This window comes from Rhinoraja longicauda, chromosome 35 (genome assembly GCF_053455715.1).
Source record: "Rhinoraja longicauda isolate Sanriku21f chromosome 35, sRhiLon1.1, whole genome shotgun sequence".
NCBI classification, from domain to species: Eukaryota; Metazoa; Chordata; class Chondrichthyes; order Rajiformes; family Arhynchobatidae; genus Rhinoraja; species Rhinoraja longicauda.
In genome coordinates, this window is record NC_135987.1 from 16,257,189 (window position 1) to 16,275,998 (window position 18,810).

General features: G+C 44.1%; 1 protein-coding gene across 8 annotated transcripts in view; it reads right to left on the minus strand.

Annotated features, from left to right (window-relative positions):
* The window catches only part of LOC144609897 (ras-GEF domain-containing family member 1A-like), a 203,909-nt gene that overhangs the window by 3,673 nt on the left and 181,426 nt on the right, over positions 1-18,810 (minus strand). For all 8 annotated transcript variants that reach the window (XM_078428283.1, XM_078428281.1, XM_078428284.1 and 5 more), the window contains 9 exons: positions 14,731-14,868; positions 10,590-10,811; positions 9,601-9,675; positions 7,891-7,986; positions 7,402-7,504; positions 5,464-5,543; positions 3,791-3,886; positions 2,433-2,528; positions 2,194-2,317 (listed from right to left, as the gene is read on the minus strand). In XM_078428283.1, coding sequence (XP_078284409.1) covers positions 2,194-2,317; positions 2,433-2,528; positions 3,791-3,886; positions 5,464-5,543; positions 7,402-7,504; positions 7,891-7,986; positions 9,601-9,675; positions 10,590-10,811; positions 14,731-14,868 — 1,030 coding nt within the window. The remainder of the gene's footprint in view (positions 1-2,193; positions 2,318-2,432; positions 2,529-3,790; positions 3,887-5,463; positions 5,544-7,401; positions 7,505-7,890; positions 7,987-9,600; positions 9,676-10,589; positions 10,812-14,730; positions 14,869-18,810) is intronic.

Here is an 18,810-nt window from a genome sequence, read left to right on the forward strand (position 1 = left end):
GGAGAATGTGATTGTTCTTCTGAGGAGCTAGAGCAGGCTTAATGATTCCTTCTATGCTGTAAACATTCTGCAAATTTTAAACCATTCTAAAGCAATCAAAAGCTGAGATGATTCCAGTGATATATTGTTTATTCATTGCTTATTCATATCAAGAACAGGTTTCCACTCGTGATATACAAGGGGACTTAGTTCAACCAAATTTGCTCAGGGAGTAGAGACAGGATAGAATATTTGCTTTGCATCTCCTCAAATATTACTCCATGTTCTGGGCATTGCATTTTTGACAGCAGTGGTCTGGGTTTATATTGGTCACGTCTGTCTGCATCAAACATTTCCGAGGTTACAGGGATCCGTTATGATCTTGGGTGGATGCTCTTAATGAAACATATTAAACCAATCTCATTCCCTATACAAGAAGATAGACACAAAATGCTGGAGTAACTCAGCCGGACAGGCAGCATCTCTGGAGAGAAGGAATGTGTGATGTTTCGGGTCAACACCCTTCCTCCACAGATGCTGCCTGCCCCACCGAATTAGAGTCATATACAGAATCATAGATTGATACAGTGTGGAAACAGGCCCTTCGGCCCAACTTGCCCACACTAGTCCCACCTGCCTGCATATGGTCCATATCCCACCAAACCTGTCCTATCCATGTACCTGCCCAACTGTTTCTTAAATGTTGGGATAGTCCCTGCCTCAACTACCTCCTCTGGCAGCTTTTTCCATATATCCACCTCTCTTTGTGTGAAAAAGTTACCCCTCAGATTCCGATTAAATCTTTTCCCCTTCACCTTAACCTGAGCATATTGACTGTTTGCATTGAGGCCTGGTTCAGTAACTCGAACATCAAGAATAAAGTGGGCTGTCGAAAGTGGTTGACTTTGCATGGGCCATTATGGTATTGACTTTTGTGTCTACCTTTGGTGTAAACCAGCATCTGCAGTTAGTTCCTATTCATTCCCCATGCAAACCTTTCTTTAAGCAACCATGGTGAAGGCCAACACCTTTTATGCCCACCTCCTGTAACTTTTTGATTTGTGAGCTCCGTGCAAGATGGGTTGAGATTGAGCCAATCTTTGCATGGAACCAGACTTAGATCTGTCAACACAGGAGAGCTCTCATCAATGAAGCAAAATGGGACCAGTCCTCTGTCCCTCCAAGAAAGGTTTAGTTAGTTACTGTTTCAATTTTAATGGGACTAAATATTTTTAGTAGGACCATTCTATATTGGATGTAACATTGCTCTCTGTTCCTGGGAAATTTAAAAGCAATTTGCAGGCTGTCTCAAGCTATGAAGGCGTGTCTTATAAACAATCTTAAATACGTACGAGCTCTGCAAGTACCAATGACTGACTGAAACAGTTCGAAGGTATCACAACATGCTGGAGTAACTCAGCGGGTCAGGCAGCATCTCAGGAGAGAAGGAATGGGTGACGTTTTGGGTTGAGACCCTTCTTCAGACTGAAAAAGGATCTCGACCCGAAACGTCACCCATTCCTTCTCTCCTGAGATGCTGCCTGACCTGCTGAGTTACTCCAGCATGTTGTGATACCTTTGATCTGCAGATATTTTCCAACATGACTGATACAGTTCGGTTATGTTATTAAATTACATCATTGGCATCATGTTCGTCACAGACGTTTGTTGACTGCAGGGTCTGTTCTTGCGCTGCATTGTTCTATAAGAAGATAACTGCAGATGCTGGTACAAATCAACGGTATTTATTCACAAAATGCTGGAGTAACTCAGCAGGTCAGGCAGCATCTCGGGAGAGAAGGAATGGGTGACGTTTCGGGTCGAGACCCTTCTTCAGACTGCATTGTTCTATGTTCTATTACATTCAAAAATCTGACATATGTACATTCCCACAGCTAAACTAGGTTCCTCTCCCTCTTTCCACTTCTCGGATTTGTTCGCTCTTATCAGTCTTATGTGCTTTTGATGCCTATTCGTTACAATACTGTGGAAGTATGGTTACAATATCAGGATATTTTAATGGATTTTCCCAATTTACGGTCAAAATTTGCTTATTGGCGTCTGTAAAAATGGAACCCTGGGACGACCTGTGCCACCTGAACTAAATCATGTAATGTTCCACGTCCCCTATCCCTTTAAAACTAATGTTAGTCATTGCCAATATCTCAGACCGGTCAATCCTCAAACACAATCTGGTCACCATGAAACACTTACCTTCTTCTGTGAAGACAGGAGCTGTCAGGAGATAGTTTTTGATCTTCTTGTCCTTTTCAAAGGGACATTCTACCTGTTTCCACATCATAAACTCGCTGATCTGTTTGGCAATTTCCCAGAATTTCTGCAGAGGGAAGAAACAATGAGCGTGAGCTATTTGTTCTTCTGAACATTTAAAACCAGGAAATGTCTGACTAGTGCAGCTCTGCTTTACATGTGATCTTGGTATCGCTCCTTACCTTAAAGTTAATTTGCCCGTTAGGCAGTCTGTTGGCGTGTATCTTGTTCAGAAAGTAGATGTCTTTGATGAAGAGATTAAAAACTGGAATGACAATCTAAGAAAAAAAACAAAAAACATTTAACAATTTATTCCCTCGAGTAGCTGAATCAAAAATAGCTTTTTTAATTAAAGGAAATTTAAAGAGGCGAATCGTGATATTTTATTCTGTCTTATCTCACTTTCACACAGTGGCTTCTTATGTCTCAATTATTACAGTGAGTGTTTCAGACAATAAATTGCTGTGGAGTTCACTCAGTCACAATTGTAAAAGCAAACACAGCTGCTATTCTCCGCTAAGAAAGATCCCACAAGCAGGAATGGAGACATGGATCAGTTAATCTGTTCTTGTTTCAGTGATGTGGAGTGGGGTGGTGTAAAACCCAGTCTGAAAATGTCGGCTTTCCTTCACTAGCCATCAGGAGAAGCTGTGCTCTGGAGACACAAGAAATGTGTCGGATGCTGGAATCTTGACCAAAAAAAAAGCAAAGTGCTGGAGGAATTCAGCGGGTCAGGCAGCAACTGTGGAGGTAAATGGACCAGCAAAGTTCTGGGTCTGGACCCTTCTTCAGAAGCTGTTCTCCTTTTACCTATTGTTAGAGCGTTTGAAGGGTGACTTGCTGGAGTTCTTCTACCAGGTATTCACGTAGGTATGGGCATCATTTGCAAGGAAAACCCATTGCCCATCCCTGACCGCCTTCCAGTCTTTGGGGAGGAGCTGCTTTCCTCAACTCCTTGATTAAAGAAGGGGTTTGATGGGGTTGACTGAGAGAAAAGTGTTTCCACTAAATAGCCTAAATTACCAAATGCGATATAGATGGAGGAAATTCTTCACCCAGTGAACAGTGCCAGTGAGTGATCGAGACTGAGATTTAAGTGGATGCTGCCACATGCGTCACAGAGAAGGCACAGTGGCCCAGTGGTAGAGTTGCTGCCTTACAGCACCAGAGACCCAGTTTCGATCCTGACGAGGAGTGCTGTCTGTACGGAGTTTGTACGTTCTCCCTGTGACCGCATGGGTTTCATTTGGGTGTTCCGGTTTCTGCCCAGATTCCAAAGACGTGCAGGTTTGTAGGTTAATTGGTCTCTGTGTCGGATAGAACTAGCGTGTGGGTGATCGCTGGTCTGTGCGGACACGCTGGGCCAAAGGACCTGTTTCCACGCTGTATCTCTAAGCTAAACTAAAATAGAAGGGATAAATTGAAGCGGTGAGAAAGGGCAGAGGCTTTTCTGACTTGGATATTCAAGGTAACTCTGGGGTATCTGATCGACCTATGGAGCCCTCAACCAATTATTCTTCCATTACACTACATCGCTTACCTTCTCTCGGTTACTGTGCGCAGTCTGGGACCTCTGCACTGCCCCCTGAAGAGCTGTTCTGTAGTGAGAGAAATTGCTGGAAGGATCCATATGATTCTATTTAATAAAGCACAGAACCAAAAAAAAACTGTGTTTAGTTGCAAGTTTCCTTGGGTTTGAAAAGTGAAAGTGTGTGTGTGTGTGTGTGTGTGTGTGTGTGTGTGTGTGTGTGTGTGTGTGTGTGTGTGTGTGTGTGTGTGTGTGTGTGTGTCCATGTGCTCATGTGCATATGTTAAGGAAAGACACATATACAACTGATAGATTTTTACTATAATGTTCCATTGAGGTTCAAAGCTGAAAATCCAAAGCCAGCTCCCAACCTGAGACACAAATGCAGGCAAATGTGACAAGCCAGAACTTGGTCAGCATGCACAAGGTGGGTCGAATGGTCTGTCTCCATGCTGCATGGCTCCATGTTTCTATGACTCGATGGCACGGTTGTATCCCTTCAGCCTTTACTTTGGATAACTCCCACACCCTTGACATTGATGGAGAGTCAACTACCTCATTACTAGATCCTTGATCAAAGGTAGCACCCTGTTTGCATTGCCTCTCGTGAGTCTGAGAACAGCTACTGGAGGAGAATGAAGATGTACTGTACAACAAGTCCATAAGGGAAGAGGGTAAGTCTATGAACATTGTGACTCAGTCTATGATTTCATGAATGTTTCACCAAAATCAAGAAGACGCAGAGTATCATATGTGGTGTGCACTGGCTGCCAATGTATGTCGGGAGATTGAATTTTGGCAGCTCGATTCCTAAAACAACATTGCGGGGATGACAACTTATACCTCTGCTGATTTAAAGGAGGCACTGACCTATTCAAAGCAGTTCACTGCTTCAGTTAATTTACAGGAAGTTCACACAAAGGTGAACACACTAAAATGGTTTCAGTCCCAGTCACAGGCAGTGGAGATATACACTTGCAGTGAGCATCCTCTCTGAGGCTGTGAGTGTGACAATGCAAGGCAGAATTGTCTATGCTTGGGATTGGGCATCACCAGTGGAATGGGCAGAGGTCCTATGAATAATGCAAACCGCGTGTGTGGCATTTGAAGTGTTTTGTCTCAGATCTTCCTTGGGGAACAGGACATTCCCAGGCAAGCACAGTCCCAGCGTAGCCAGACGATGGTGCTGTAATCACAGGGCAGTCAAGCAGGACGCTGACCCTGAGCTCAGTGGATCTCACCACCGCTTACCTCCGTGCGATAGACACCAGAAGTCTCACCTATCCCACGCACTCCAACCTCTCAAACCACAGGATACAGTCTGCCACTCCCACCCCACCCACCCCCTCACCTCCCATTCTCTCTCCATCATCTGTTTGGAGAGAGATCTCTCTTTGGAGCATCAGCTGAATCTCCCAATGGTGGAGATGGAGAGACACCGGGTGGAGTTCAGAATAGAGACGGAAGGACATGGCCATCAGGTGGCACTGGACATGGTGCCATGAGTGACCCCAGGAAGTAGCACAAGTTCAGCCTTGGATGGTCAAACTTTAATGTGCTACATCATAGCACGAGATTAAATAGCAAATGGATGTGTAGAATCTGCAGGAACTGCTCTCGCACTGTTATAGAGACATTCTGTCCCTTCTGCCCAAACTCCCCACCTCCACCTGCCCAGTACTTACTTCCAAAACTTCAAATTTTGCCTTTTTGACCTTCGACCAAGTTTTCTTCAGTCTGGCAACAGGGCTGAGGTTCATGCCGGCTACAGAGGAGAGAAGAGAGAGAACTCTCAGTGGGTTATAGTCATAGAGTGATACAGCATGGAAACAGGCCCTTCGGCCCAACTTGCCCACACCGGCCAACATGTCCCAGCTATACTAGTCCCACCTGCCAGCATTTGGTCCGTATCCCTCCAAATTGGTCTTATCCATGTACCTGTCTAACTGTTTCTTAAATGTTGGGATAGTCCCAACCTCAACTACATACATCCAACACCCTTTGTGTGTCAAAGGTACCACTCAGATTCCTATTAAATCTTTTCCCCCTTCACCTTAAACCTATGTCCTCTTGTCCTCGATTTGCCTACTCTGGGCAAGAGACTCTGTGAACCTACCCGATCTATTCCTCACATGATTTTATACACCCCAATAAGATCACCCCTCATCCTCCTGCGCTCCAAGGAATAGTCCCAGTCTACACAACCTCTCCCTATATTCTAGACCCTCTAGTCCTGGCAATATCCTTGTAAATCTTCTCTGTACCCTTTCCAGCTTCTGTATAAACGCCTCTCTCTCTCTCGGCACAGTGAATGGGTGAAAGAGGCCCCTTCTCATATTACAGTGACCTGTACATATTAACGTACTCAAATACTCCATGCAGTTCCATAAGTTTTTTTATAAGCGGACAAAATTAACTACCAAGGGACGTCTTGAGCCACTTGAGCAGGTGACTGAGAGCCTGGTTCGAGGTAGATTTTAAAGAACATTTTAGCGGAAAGATGAGTTTACATGGAATTCCAAGACGCAAGGAATCTCTTTCCTAGCATAGGGGAATCGAGAACCAGAGAGCATAGGTTTAAGGTGATGGGGGGAAGATTTTATAGGAAAGTAAGGTGGCTGCCTCGCCAATAGTCAGTCTGTCTGTGCTTTCTTCTTTTTTGTTATTTTTAGTATGTGTTAAAAAGTATGTTTTAGTGTTCCTTGGTTTATTTTATGTGGGGGTTGGGTTGGGGGAATTTTGTTTTTCAATCTCTTACTTCGACGGCGATGCGATTTTTTTCCGTATCGTACTTCCGTCCGCACTGCAGCCTAACATCGTGGAGTTGGCGGCCTTTCCTGGAGACCGACGGGCGCTCCAAGCCGCGGGGGTCAGCGGGACTTTAACATCGCGGAGCTTGCGATCCCTTTGCTTCAACCGCGGGGCCTGTGGACTTTAACATCATGAAGCCCGCGGTCACGGGTAAGAAGAGGCTGACTCGGGAGCTCCATGCCGCGGAGAGAGTTTCAACCGCCCCGACGTGGGAGTTTCGATCACCCTGATGGGGGCTTCGATCGTCGGCTGCGGGGGGGGGGGGGTTTGATCGCCCCGACTGCGGATGGTTTGGCTGCCCTGACCACGTGAGAACAAGCGAAAGAAGATTGAACTTTATTGCCTTCCATCACAGTGAGGAATGTGGAATCCACTGTGGTGCATGCTATGTTAACTTTTATGTGGTTGTGTGTCTGGTTGCTTTTCACTTAGTATAGCTGTATGGTAACTCAAATGTACCTTAATTGATACATGTGACAATGAACTGACCTTGAAACCTTGCAACTTTTTCACACAAAAGGTGGTGGGTGTATGGAATGAGCTGCCGGAGGAGATAGTCAAGGCAGGGACTAAGAAGCAATTAGACAGATACTTGGATAGGACAGGTTTAGAGGGACATGGACGAAATGCAGGCAAGTGGGACTAGTATAGATGGGACATGTTGGTCGATGTGGGTAAATTGAGCCGAATGGCCTGTTTCCACAGTGTATGACACTGTGTCCTTGCAGCTGAAGTCATGACTAGGAGTGGTGGGACAATTAGGATGGGAGGTGCTTATGAGGAAAATAAAGGACTTTGGAGAGAAAACTCACATATGATCGCCATGAGGGAATTAAAGTTTCCGATGTTGAAACATTCCCTTGCCACGTCAATAAAAAATTCGACCATACGTGTCCTCTGTTTCTTTTTTCCAACCTGCAATTGGATAGAAAAAAAAACCTGTGAGATTTCGCGGGGGAGGGCAGACAGAGATGGTGAAAAGGATTTTATGGATGTTGTTAGGGATATCACCTCCTTATCCCACCAACCCACCAGCATGGCAATGCAATGCAATGTGTTGCACGAAGCAAAGCACATATGGTGCCCTGGGTTAAACGGAGACTTGACTTGTGGCCTGTGGAACAGGTGGTGAGACCCGGAGAGTGAACAGTAGGTCGCTTGTTCGGGGACTCTCTTCCCATCGCCCACCCCCAGACGGAGACGCCAAGCAATTGCAACACCACCACTGCTGACGCGTGGCGGTATGGCAGCTGAGGTGACTAACAGCCTGTCAGCCATGGGAATCATCACTGTTAACTCACTTTGCATATCTCGGTGGCCACCAGCGAGCTGAGCCGATTAAACCAGTTGTCACAGGCTTCCAAGTTGTAGGTCTTCTTGATGTCGCTACGGCAGCCCTTGCAAAAGAAACACAAATTACAATTACAATTAAAACACAAAGTACTTGTGCTGTAACTCCAGGGTAAGCGCCCAACTAAGAAAACCAAGCCCAAAGCCAAAGAATTATCTAACTATCTAACTAAATACGCCAACTTACAATAAAGAAATCAGTATGCAAAAAACAGATACCTACATATTAACTAGTACTTTTAAAAAAACCCATAATCCTGTAGATTATTGTTTTGCTAGAATAAAAGGCTGAGCATCAAGACGTTTGTCTGTCAGTCGGGGTTTTGATTAATGGTTCTCCGATCCAGGAGGGTGTTAATGCTTGCGGACAGTCTCGTGGTTTCAGGTTCCACGCCTGCTCCTTCCAGCTGTTTGCTGGTGTATCGGGGGCTCTGGGACGATCACATTCCTGACCAGGAGCCACAACAAAGGCTCAGCATCAATCCATCAAACAAAATCGGCCCTTTAGCGGGCAGACCAGAACAACTGGAGCTTAGAAACAGCTGGACCACCAGCTGTGAGACATCATTATTAACGCACGCTGCAAGTCCCTGTGTGAACAGGTCCCCCACATTAGAATAGCAGGCAGAGTAGAGACATCACACACTTTGCAAATCATCCACCCAACCCTTTTTATTAATCCCTATATGCTTTGTTTCAAATGTATTTTGACTTCTAATGAGTGAATGTCTGTTACTACCCTCTCTCCTCTCTTCCAAAACATCTTAAACACCATCTGACACTGTAGTAGAACTATTAACTAACTGGTATAAGGCGACAAAGCATTTCTCCAGTGACCTGGCCCCTCCAAATCAACTATGTGTGTTGACTGGAGCAGGGGAGGGTGTACATTGAGATAAAAGACGTGGGCCGGTATTTTTTTAGACATACAACGTGGAAACAGGCCCTTTGGCCCACCGAATCTACGCTGACCAATAATCACCCATATCCTGTCCTACACACCAGGGCTAATTTACAGAAGCCAATTAATGTACAAGCCTGCACATCTTTGGAATGTGGGAGGAAACTGGAGCATCCGGAGAAAACCCACATGGTCGCAGGGAGAACGTACAAACTCTGCACAGACAGCACCCAATGTCAGGATCTGATCCATGTTTCTGGTGCTGTAAGGCAGCAACTCTACCGCTGCGCCACCATGCTGGTATTGATTCAGATCAGCACCACATAAATCTATCAATAACACTGCAGATGCTGGAATTCTGAGATAAAAACAGAAATTGCTGTAAATACTCAGTAGATCATGCAGAATCTGTGAGATCAGAAACAGAGTTGACGTTTCTTCCCCTTGCTAGAACACATACTTGAGAACTCTGTTTCTCTTCTCACAGATGTGGTCTGACTTGCTGAGTATTTCTAGCATGTTCTGGGGTTTTTTAAAACCGCATATGTCCCCTCTGCTCGATCAATGTTTGTTGTTTCGTTGTCAAACCGATCAACAACGCGATTGGGAGAGTTACACTCAAAGCGATGGTCAGGCACGGAGAAGATTTTAAACCCTCAAAGTCAGTTCGGGTGATTGGGTTTTCATTCGTTCACCAACAAGGGAAAATTACTGTGGTCTGTGATCAAGAAAGGGTTTGTGAAACTACTCTTTCCCTTACCTTATGATTGTCCATTGAATCCATGTGGTTGAATATAAGCACCAGCTCCTCTGGGGTGATGTGCATTAATCGATCCTGTACCCAACAAGGAGTAAACAATTAGCTTGCAGTTCATTAATAACGCCAATCCAACTTCCTCTGAATAGCTGAATAGCTGAATAGCCTCATCTAACTCTCACATCTTTGGTTGGAGGCTAAATCAAAGACAAAAATCCCCTTAAACATATACTGCTGATTATAATACTAAGGATACTGCAGCACAATAAAAATCGTTATCCCACTCAGCAAAAATAAAATGCAGGAGGAACTTAGTGGGTCAGGCAGTTTCTGTGGAGGGAAATGGGAGTAGGGAGCTTTTTTCAGATTTATCCCACTTACACCTCCTGTACTTTATATACATGATAAACAGGTAAACTGAGATCTACTGCCCTCAATCTACATTACAATGGAATAGAAAGGGCACAGGTTTTAAAACAAGTGTTACAGTAATGAAAGAGGAAATTTGAAATAAATCCCTCGACACATTTTACATGCAGCGGCTGGGTTAGCATTTGGATTTCACTCTTGGAAACCATTTCTGAATGCTCGTAAATTCCCTTATGTTGTTAAGATAAGGTATCAGGCGCACAGGATGGTTTTATAACAGGGGAGCGGGAGATTGTGTGGAGGAACAGAGCAGAGCAAAATGGATGGAGGAAATAGTGGTGATGGGATTCTCAGAACTCGCGTTCTCAAATAACTCCTTATTATCTCCCCGTCGATCTGTTCTTGAATGAAGCATCGTGTTAGTGCGCAAGTAGACAGTAAACCAGCATGGTGGCAATGATTTGGGGGGTGAGAATTGAGAGAGCAGTGTTGTGGCAGATACATCATCTCTAGATGTCAACTGGTTCATGGTGACCAAGGTATTGTTCCTATGTTGCAGTTTTTCTTTTAAACTCTTTCAATGCTGTTTTCCAGTTATTTTAAGTTCAGATATATTCACCTACCATTTCGATATGGGTTAGCTGCTGAGCTAAGACACAGGGATCATTGCAAACGCTCAGTATGTCCTTCTGGCTCGACTGAGTCTTAGATTTCAAGATGGTCTGCTTATCCGTGACTGGTGGTTTGATTATTTCCCGTGCCTCCTGGTACTGGCACTGGGCCGTGAGGTTGCGGATCAGGTTTTGGGTCATCTGGCTAATGCTTTTCTTCACGCTGGAGTTTTCCTAATAAGAGAGCAAAAGGAAGACCCGGTCATGAGTAACGACGTGAGGGAAGTATAAGGTTGACACATTAACATTGATCCGTGAATGTTCAAAACTGCCTAAATTAATTGCAAATGTTATCTGAACTGGTGTGGCCAACCTATAACTCCGGTCAGCATATAGCCCACCCACTTCGCACATAGGAATAGACAATAAGTTGACATGGATGTATATCAAGAACTGTGTAAGAAGGAATTGCAGATGCTGGTTTAAACCGAAGGTAAACACAAAATGCTGGAGTAACTCAGCGGGACAGGCAGCATCTCTGGAGAAAAAGAATGGGTGACGTTTCGGGTCGAGACCCTTCTTCAGACAAGAACTGCGGACTTTAAACAAGTCCATTTTGTTCATTGTAGGACCCATGTACGAGTTCCACTTCTTTGCAAAGTTACACCAGAATTCTTATGCACAGATCCAAATTAAGATAAAAGACAGAAGAACAAATCAGGATCATTTGGAACCTATGCCTAATTAAGATTTAGTCAGACAGAGAAAATCTGATTGGTTTATGAATGTAGATGTCCACCATTTGAGAATTCCAACCTTCCTGCTTTCCCTTTAGACCATCCCATTCTTTGTTAAATATTTCAACAACACCTCTGAGTGAAGTAATTCCTAGTCTCATGTTAATCACCTGAAAAACAGAGGACTAGCTGCACAAGGTCCTTCTGTGACAGACATCCATCCCAGGAACAAAATGCTGGAGTAACTCAGGCAGCATCGCTGGAGAGAAGGATTGGGTGACATTGGGTGACCCAAAAAGTCACCCATCCATCCTCTCCAGAGATGCTGCCTGTCCAGTTGAGTTACTCCAGTTTTTTGTGTCTATCTTTGGTTTAAACCAGCATCTGCAATTTCTTCCTAAACAAATCTCGTGATCTTTGTTAAACTTCCTCTCTGGGAAATACATCCTTTTGTAGATAAAGAGACCAAAATTGCATATAATGCTCCTTAGATGGTCCTATTCAGTTACTGTATCATTGCAGTTATACTAATGGTACTCTTGTACTCAAATCATCTTGCAATAGACAGTCAGGGTACTATTTGCCTTCCTAATTTCCTAACTGCAGTAATATGTTAGCTTACTTAAGCGAATGGCTTGCTCCTGGCCCTATCTCCTATGAACACTATGAACAAATGTCAGACTTGACTGCTTAGTAGAAAATCCCTTCTGTTGAGGGATTGACTGCACGCGTTGGGCTCCGAGGGAAGGCGGAGAGAAAACTTGGGCGATGCAGGCAGGAAGCAGAGTGTAAGGCCAGTCTGCTCGCCTTCATCTCAGCCCCTGTCATTTCCTATCAAACACCACTTCAGCAGGCAGGTTTGAGCAGGCCACTTCCTTTCGATTGTAGCAAGACCATTGTGAGATAGAAAGAGCTATGTGCTTTGTGTGAGATGTGGGAGGGGGAGCGGGGAGAAATGTGTCTTCAGATTCAGAGACAGAATGTGCTGGCTTCACTTTCCAAAACATTCCACTAATAGCTGATGTTTGTCCATTCCCCTTGCATAACCAGGGCAAATATTATCCACACAGCTTTGAATTATCGCCAATGAATTAACCCTTCAGTGGTTGCAACCCAAATAGCAACACGTTGGAAACGGTTCACTGTTGCACTCTTAGGGTGTGTGACGTTAGCCTGAAGAATCTCTTTCATTTGTGTTGCCATGAAGATTTCTAAGGAATATTAAAGATGCAAACAGGGAAGAGGGAAAGGTAGAATTATCCCCTTACCCCGTCCCCAAAAAGGCCCTCACAGTGACCCCTGGATCAATAATCCTGAAATCACCACCAAATGATTCCAGAGATTTGAGAAGCCAGAGGCACACTAACATCCTAGCCTTACAGCATCTCAGATATTGCAACATCGAAAGTCTCCACTCTGCATCATGCCTACGTTATTTTGGCTCTCTTAATTTTTTACACTGAGTCGAAATCTTATCTATCTTGCTTTTAAATGTTTTGACAATAATAGTTCTGTCACACAGTGTCTTTAACAAAGTGAAATAACTCAAGGTGATTTGCAGGCACATTATGAAATGTAAATTGACTGAGTTACGCAGATATACGATAGGATAGAACTTTTATTTATCCCCGGAGGGATATTTAGATGAACTAAAGCTTAGTCAAAGAGATAAGTCTTAATGCCTGCTGTAAAAGAGGCAAGAGAGGGAGGCAGAGGATTGGGGTGTGAGTTCCAGAGGTTAGGGCTTTGGCAGCTGGAGGCATAACTGCTGGAAATAATGATGGAAATAGTTCAAGGAAGCACGGATTTAAGTAAATTAAAGGGTTTGAAAAGGTTTTGGTGATATGGAAGTACTAGACCACGCAAGGATTGAACACAAGGATGAGAATTTCGACATTAAAAAAATGAGGGGCATGGAATTTATGTAGGAAAGTAGTGCCAAGGGAAAAAGGTCAGCCATGATCTTACGGATGGAAGAGCATGACTTGAATACAGAATAACCGACTCGTGTTTCTATTTCTTTTGCTTTCATGTTCTCAATTTATGGCTTGAGGCTTGGTGGCTTGTCTGGGAATGCATTTAATTTTCACATGTGTGCATATAGTGCTTCTTCCCTGGTTCATTATTAAATGTTATTTTTGTTGGCCAGGGGCTTGGTGAATAAGGTTGTGCAGTACTGAGAAAGAATGTTGACCCAAACTAGGGAAAAACACATCCTTGTAAAATACAATTTTGTCAATCTTTAGTCTCATCTCCAGACAGATGCTTCTAAGCACAGATCATTGGAAGTGATGCTGGAATTAAAAGAATCTTTTGGATTCCGCCTGGTCTACGCGGCTGGGCAGAAGTTCAGCCAGTCTGCAAGAGAGCAAGGGGCCGTTTGGGGATTGATGTTGGAGGTGGTAGGGGAGGGACTAGGGGTCAGATGTAGCTGTCCGATCCGTCCTGCTCAAACTGCAACGTAATTGGCAACCGACCTGCAGTAGAATGAAAACCTGGTTGTGCCTTTGGACGTCTGAAATTGGGCCATAACTCTGAACTTCATATTTGGAAGCAACAGCACTGAAATCTGTGTGATGGAGAAGGCTATTCCACCCATTGGACCAGTGACAGCTTTACAAATGAGCTATTCCATTCTCCATATCTCTAACAATTTATTGCAGATATCTATCCAATTCCACGAGAAAGTTACAGTTGAATCAACGTTCACTGCAATAACTTTTAGGTTAGCCACTTCCCCTTTCCCTGCCATATTCCAAAACCTCACCCACCAATCCTGCTATTAAATATCTCTTTGACTTCCTCCTCTTCTTTAAGAAGATATTCCTAGTATCTCCATTTTCCCCACAGAACACAGTCCACAAAATTACTCTGGGATACATGTGAAATAACGCTGAATGGATAGAAATTAAAAAATATTCCACCAGAAGGGTCGTACAATGTAGGAATACAATGCAAGAACTCAAAGAATAAGAAGCAGGAGTAGGCTATTTGGTCCCACTAGTTTGTTCTGCCACTCTACTAGATCTGGGCTAATCTATCACAAGTCCAGATCCATCTCCATTTCCATTGACTTTGTTCATAACCAAATATCTATCGATCTCTGCCTTGAATATACGGAGTGCATGATCTGCCAGAAACAGTAGTCGAGGCAGTTACAATAACAAGATGTAAGAGACATTTGGAAGGGTACATGGATAGAAAAGGTCTAGAGGGACATGGGCTAGACATGGTCAAATGGGGCAAGCTTAAATGGGGTATCTCATTTGGCATGGACAAGTTCAGCCAAAGGGCCTGTTTCCATGCTACATGGCTATACTTCTGTGCGTCGACTGATGTTTGGATTGGAGACTTCCAATTCTGTGGCAAAAGAAACATATCATGGACTGTGAGAAACCAGCCACTTCCCCCCTCACCTCATCGCACTGCGCTATCTGGTGAGTGATCTCCTTGAGTTCCTTCATCGATTTCTCGTCCTGAAAATCATGTGGGAATGTTTCGGTCCACTCTGTCAGAAGCTGGATGATTTTTGGGACAAATTCCTTGACCCGAGCCTGTAGGACAACAAATCAGGAGTTTAGTCTTCTGATAACACGAATAATGTGTACAGATCGAGTACATAGTAAAATGGCTCAGGGAGCTGGCAGAGAGTTAATGGATAGCAAACCACACATTGGGAGGACAGAAGTTTGAATGAAAGAGATCCTGGAGGAGGGTACAGTACCAAGCCATAGACGTTATATAGTGCCTAACCAGCTGAAACTAGGCCAGTGCACTGTAGACTTAAGGAAGATACAATACTACAATGATATGATCAGTCAATGATGTGGACAGTTTGGAGATGGGAGTGATAATGAGGGAATTGACAGGACCACAAATGGATTTCAAGGGATTAACAAGCAATAAGATTGCATTTCCAAAGCTATTTTAAATATGTTTCTCTGAACCATGTTTGTTTTTGAACTATTTGCGATCGTCTATTAGCCGAGACAATTTTCAACCTCTGTTTGAGTGGTTGCCAACTACAAAGCATGTGAGGAATTTGTTCTGTGGAGATTTACTAAATCATCTTAAAGGAGCAACAATAATTATACCCTTCAGTGCACCGGCGACAACTTTGCAGCCATTGCATTCAATTGATACTCCTCGTTTCCAAACGTTATAAACATCCCAGAGGGAACATAAATGCCAAAGAGTCCAAGACATCCCCGAGCCTTGAGATGTTGGCTACATTCCTGTGCACACATACCGCGATGAAAGAAATAATGAGTGCATACACATTTACACACAAAGCTTACTCAAGCACAACAATGTTTCAGACTCTGCAACGTGTGCCGTCAGTCCCATTACCAACAGGTCAATGGGCAGTGACACGGTTCAAGAACTGCACTCTGCCACAGGTATTGGCTGCTGTTGTCTAAATCTATTATCATCGCCAAGCTCGTTATGGGTCGAAGGGGACTGTTGCAATGTATAAAGCTGCCTGACATTGGCATCTAGCCTTGATATACTATCGTGGAGCACTGCCTGTTCTCAACAGTTTGACGTCACCGCAGGCAGCTGTGGCACCACGCCAGGAGAGAAGGACATTTACCCTCAACCTGTGTCGAGACTCAGCACCAGAGGGGCAGATGAGAACACCAAATGTGGGCATGATCTCGGGTTCAGAGAGGAGCAGCTTTTAACTCCTTGTTTGACTTGTGACAAACTGGCACTGGGAATCAACCAAAGTTAATAAACTAAATTACAATCCCAGAGAGAGGGTCAGACTACACGGTAAATATTTGATCTGGCAGTTCAGCTTTCATTCTACAAAAGCCTGCTGAAATGTCAGCAGAGCCACAGTGGTTAGTACTTAATAGTTTATTGTTTGTCTTGTATTTTGGTGGTGGGTTCTGTTTTGATTTTATTGTATTGTATATATTATTTTAATATTTGAATAAATATTTTTTGGAAAGTAAAATAAACAAACAGTGGTTAGCACAATGGTTCGAAGGTTGTGGATTTGAGTTCCACACTAACGGCCAACACCTAAATCTGGGCTGATACTACATAGAAACATAGAAAATAGATGCTGAGGTAGGCCATTCGGCCCTTCGAGCCTGCACCGCCATTCAATATGATCATGGCTGATCATCCAACTCAGTATCCTGTACCTGCCTTCTCTCCATACCCCCTGATCCCTTTAGCCACAAGGGCCACATCTAACTCCCTCTTAAATATAGCCAATGAACTGGCCTCAACTACCTTCTGTGGCAAAGAATTCCACAGAGTCACCACTCTGTGTGAAAAAAAACTTTCTCATCTCAGTCCTAAAAGACTTCCCCTTATCCTTAAACTGTGACCCCTTGTTCTGGACTTCCCCAACATCGGGAACAATCTTCCTGCATCTAGCCTGTCCAACCCCTTAAGAATTTTGTAAGTTTCTATAAGATCCCCCCTCAATTTTCTAAATTCCAGTGTTGGACTGAGGGTCAGAGGTGCTACCTTTCACTTGAGATGTCCAACATGAGATCCAACCACAGTCTGACCTCACAGTTGGACGCAAAAGTCTCTGTAGCATTATCTAGAGGAAAGGAATAGGGACTTCTGCCTAGTAGGTGATCAACGTTTAGCCATTAATCAGCAGTGGTAAACTTTAGCAAACAGTGATTATTATTAGATTACTACATGAAGGTGTTTGCCAATTGGCTCCCATGTGTTTTGCATGAGCACAATGAATAGACTCCAATAAACCACTCTGCCGTCTGTAAAGTTCAAACAGTGAGCAGAACAGCACAAGAACTGGCCCTTCGGCCCGCCAAGTTTGTGCTGACAATGAAGCCGTATCTAACTAATAGCATCTGCCTGCACATGGCAAGTAAATCCACACTTGGTCATAGGTCTATCTAAATGTTTTTTAACTTTGCTGCTTCTACCATCTCCTGGGCAGTGCATTCTGGGCATCCACCACTGAAATGATCTGATGAACATGATCAGTGCGAAGTAAATGCAGGTCATTCTGTATGTTACAAGTATGGCCAACTGATTCCATAGTGTAAATAGAAAAGGGTTTTTGCCGATATTCGTGATCCAAAGTAAGACCATCAGTAACTTGTCAATGTGCCGGCTAGTCTTTGTATCGTGTATTAAAAAAACATTGATTTTCAAAATCACGATTTTCTTGCTTTGCTTCCTTTAACATGCCGAGAGTGCAAGTGATCACCAGCTGAGGGTCAACATTTAGGGCAGAGAAGCAAAGGAAAAGAATAGAAGGAAGGAAGAAAGCAATTGAGGAAGGAAATTCAGTAATGAGAGTAACAGTGAAGAAAAGAACGATAAGTAAGGCAACACCCCAACTGCAACTGCGTTGTGAGTTTAAAGTTGCATGTGGTGTTTTGTTACTGTTGACAAAGCTGGCTGAACCGTCAAACTGACTGATTAAAAAATACAGTATGGAAACATCAACTACCGACTATCGATTCACACTAGTTCCCACTTTCACATCCACTCCCGACACACAAGGGGCAATTTTACAGGGGCCAATTAAGCTACAAACCTGCACGTCTTTGGGATGTGGGAGAAAACTGAAAATCCATGAGGTCACAGGGAAAACGTGCAAACTCCACACACCCAGCACCCGAGGTCAGGATTGATCCCGGATCTCTGACGCTGTGAGGCAGCCGCTCTATCAACCGCCCTAATTTAATCCTAAGCTTTGAAAGTCTCTCTGTAAGCTTCCTTCACTCTGTCTCCCCCTCCCATCTTTCTCTCCTCCCCCCCCCCCCCCCCCCGCCCTTCCTGTAATCACCTCTCCACATCTCTGTATGTGGTTCAATGCTTTGGGTGGAGAGGGAGAGAAACTGGTTACATTGGCCAAAGTATCAAGAACCAGAGGACAAAGAGTGAAGGTGATTGGCAGAAGAACCGGACGCGATGCGAGGAAAATGCTTTCTTTTGATAAAGACAGCGGGTGGTTGGGATCAGGAAGTCACTGCCAGCATGTTGGTGAAGGCATTCAGTAAGGAGCTGGAGAAGTGGTCACTGTTACAAGGTAAGTCAAGTCACGTCAAGTTTATTTGTCACATGCACATACACGATGTGCAGTGAAATGAAAGTGGCAATGCCTGCGGATTGTGCAAAAAAAAGAATTACAGTTACAGAATATAAATAAAAGTTAATACAGAGAAGACAAAATTTAGTCCCTGGAGTTATAAAAGTTAACAGTCCTGATGGCCTGTGGGAAGAAGCTCCGTCTCATCCTCTCCGTTTTCACAGCGTGACAGCGGAGGCGTTTGCCTGACTGTAGCATCTGGAACAGTCCGTTGCTGGGGTGGCAGGGGTCCCTCATAATCTTGCTTGCTCTCGATCTACACCTCCTGATGTATAGATCCTGCAGGGGGGTGAGTGTAGTTTCTATGGTGCGTTCTGCCGAACGCACTACTCTCTGCAGGGCCCTCCTGTCCTGGGCAGAGCTGTTCCCAAACCAGACTGTGATGTTGCCAGACAGGATGCTC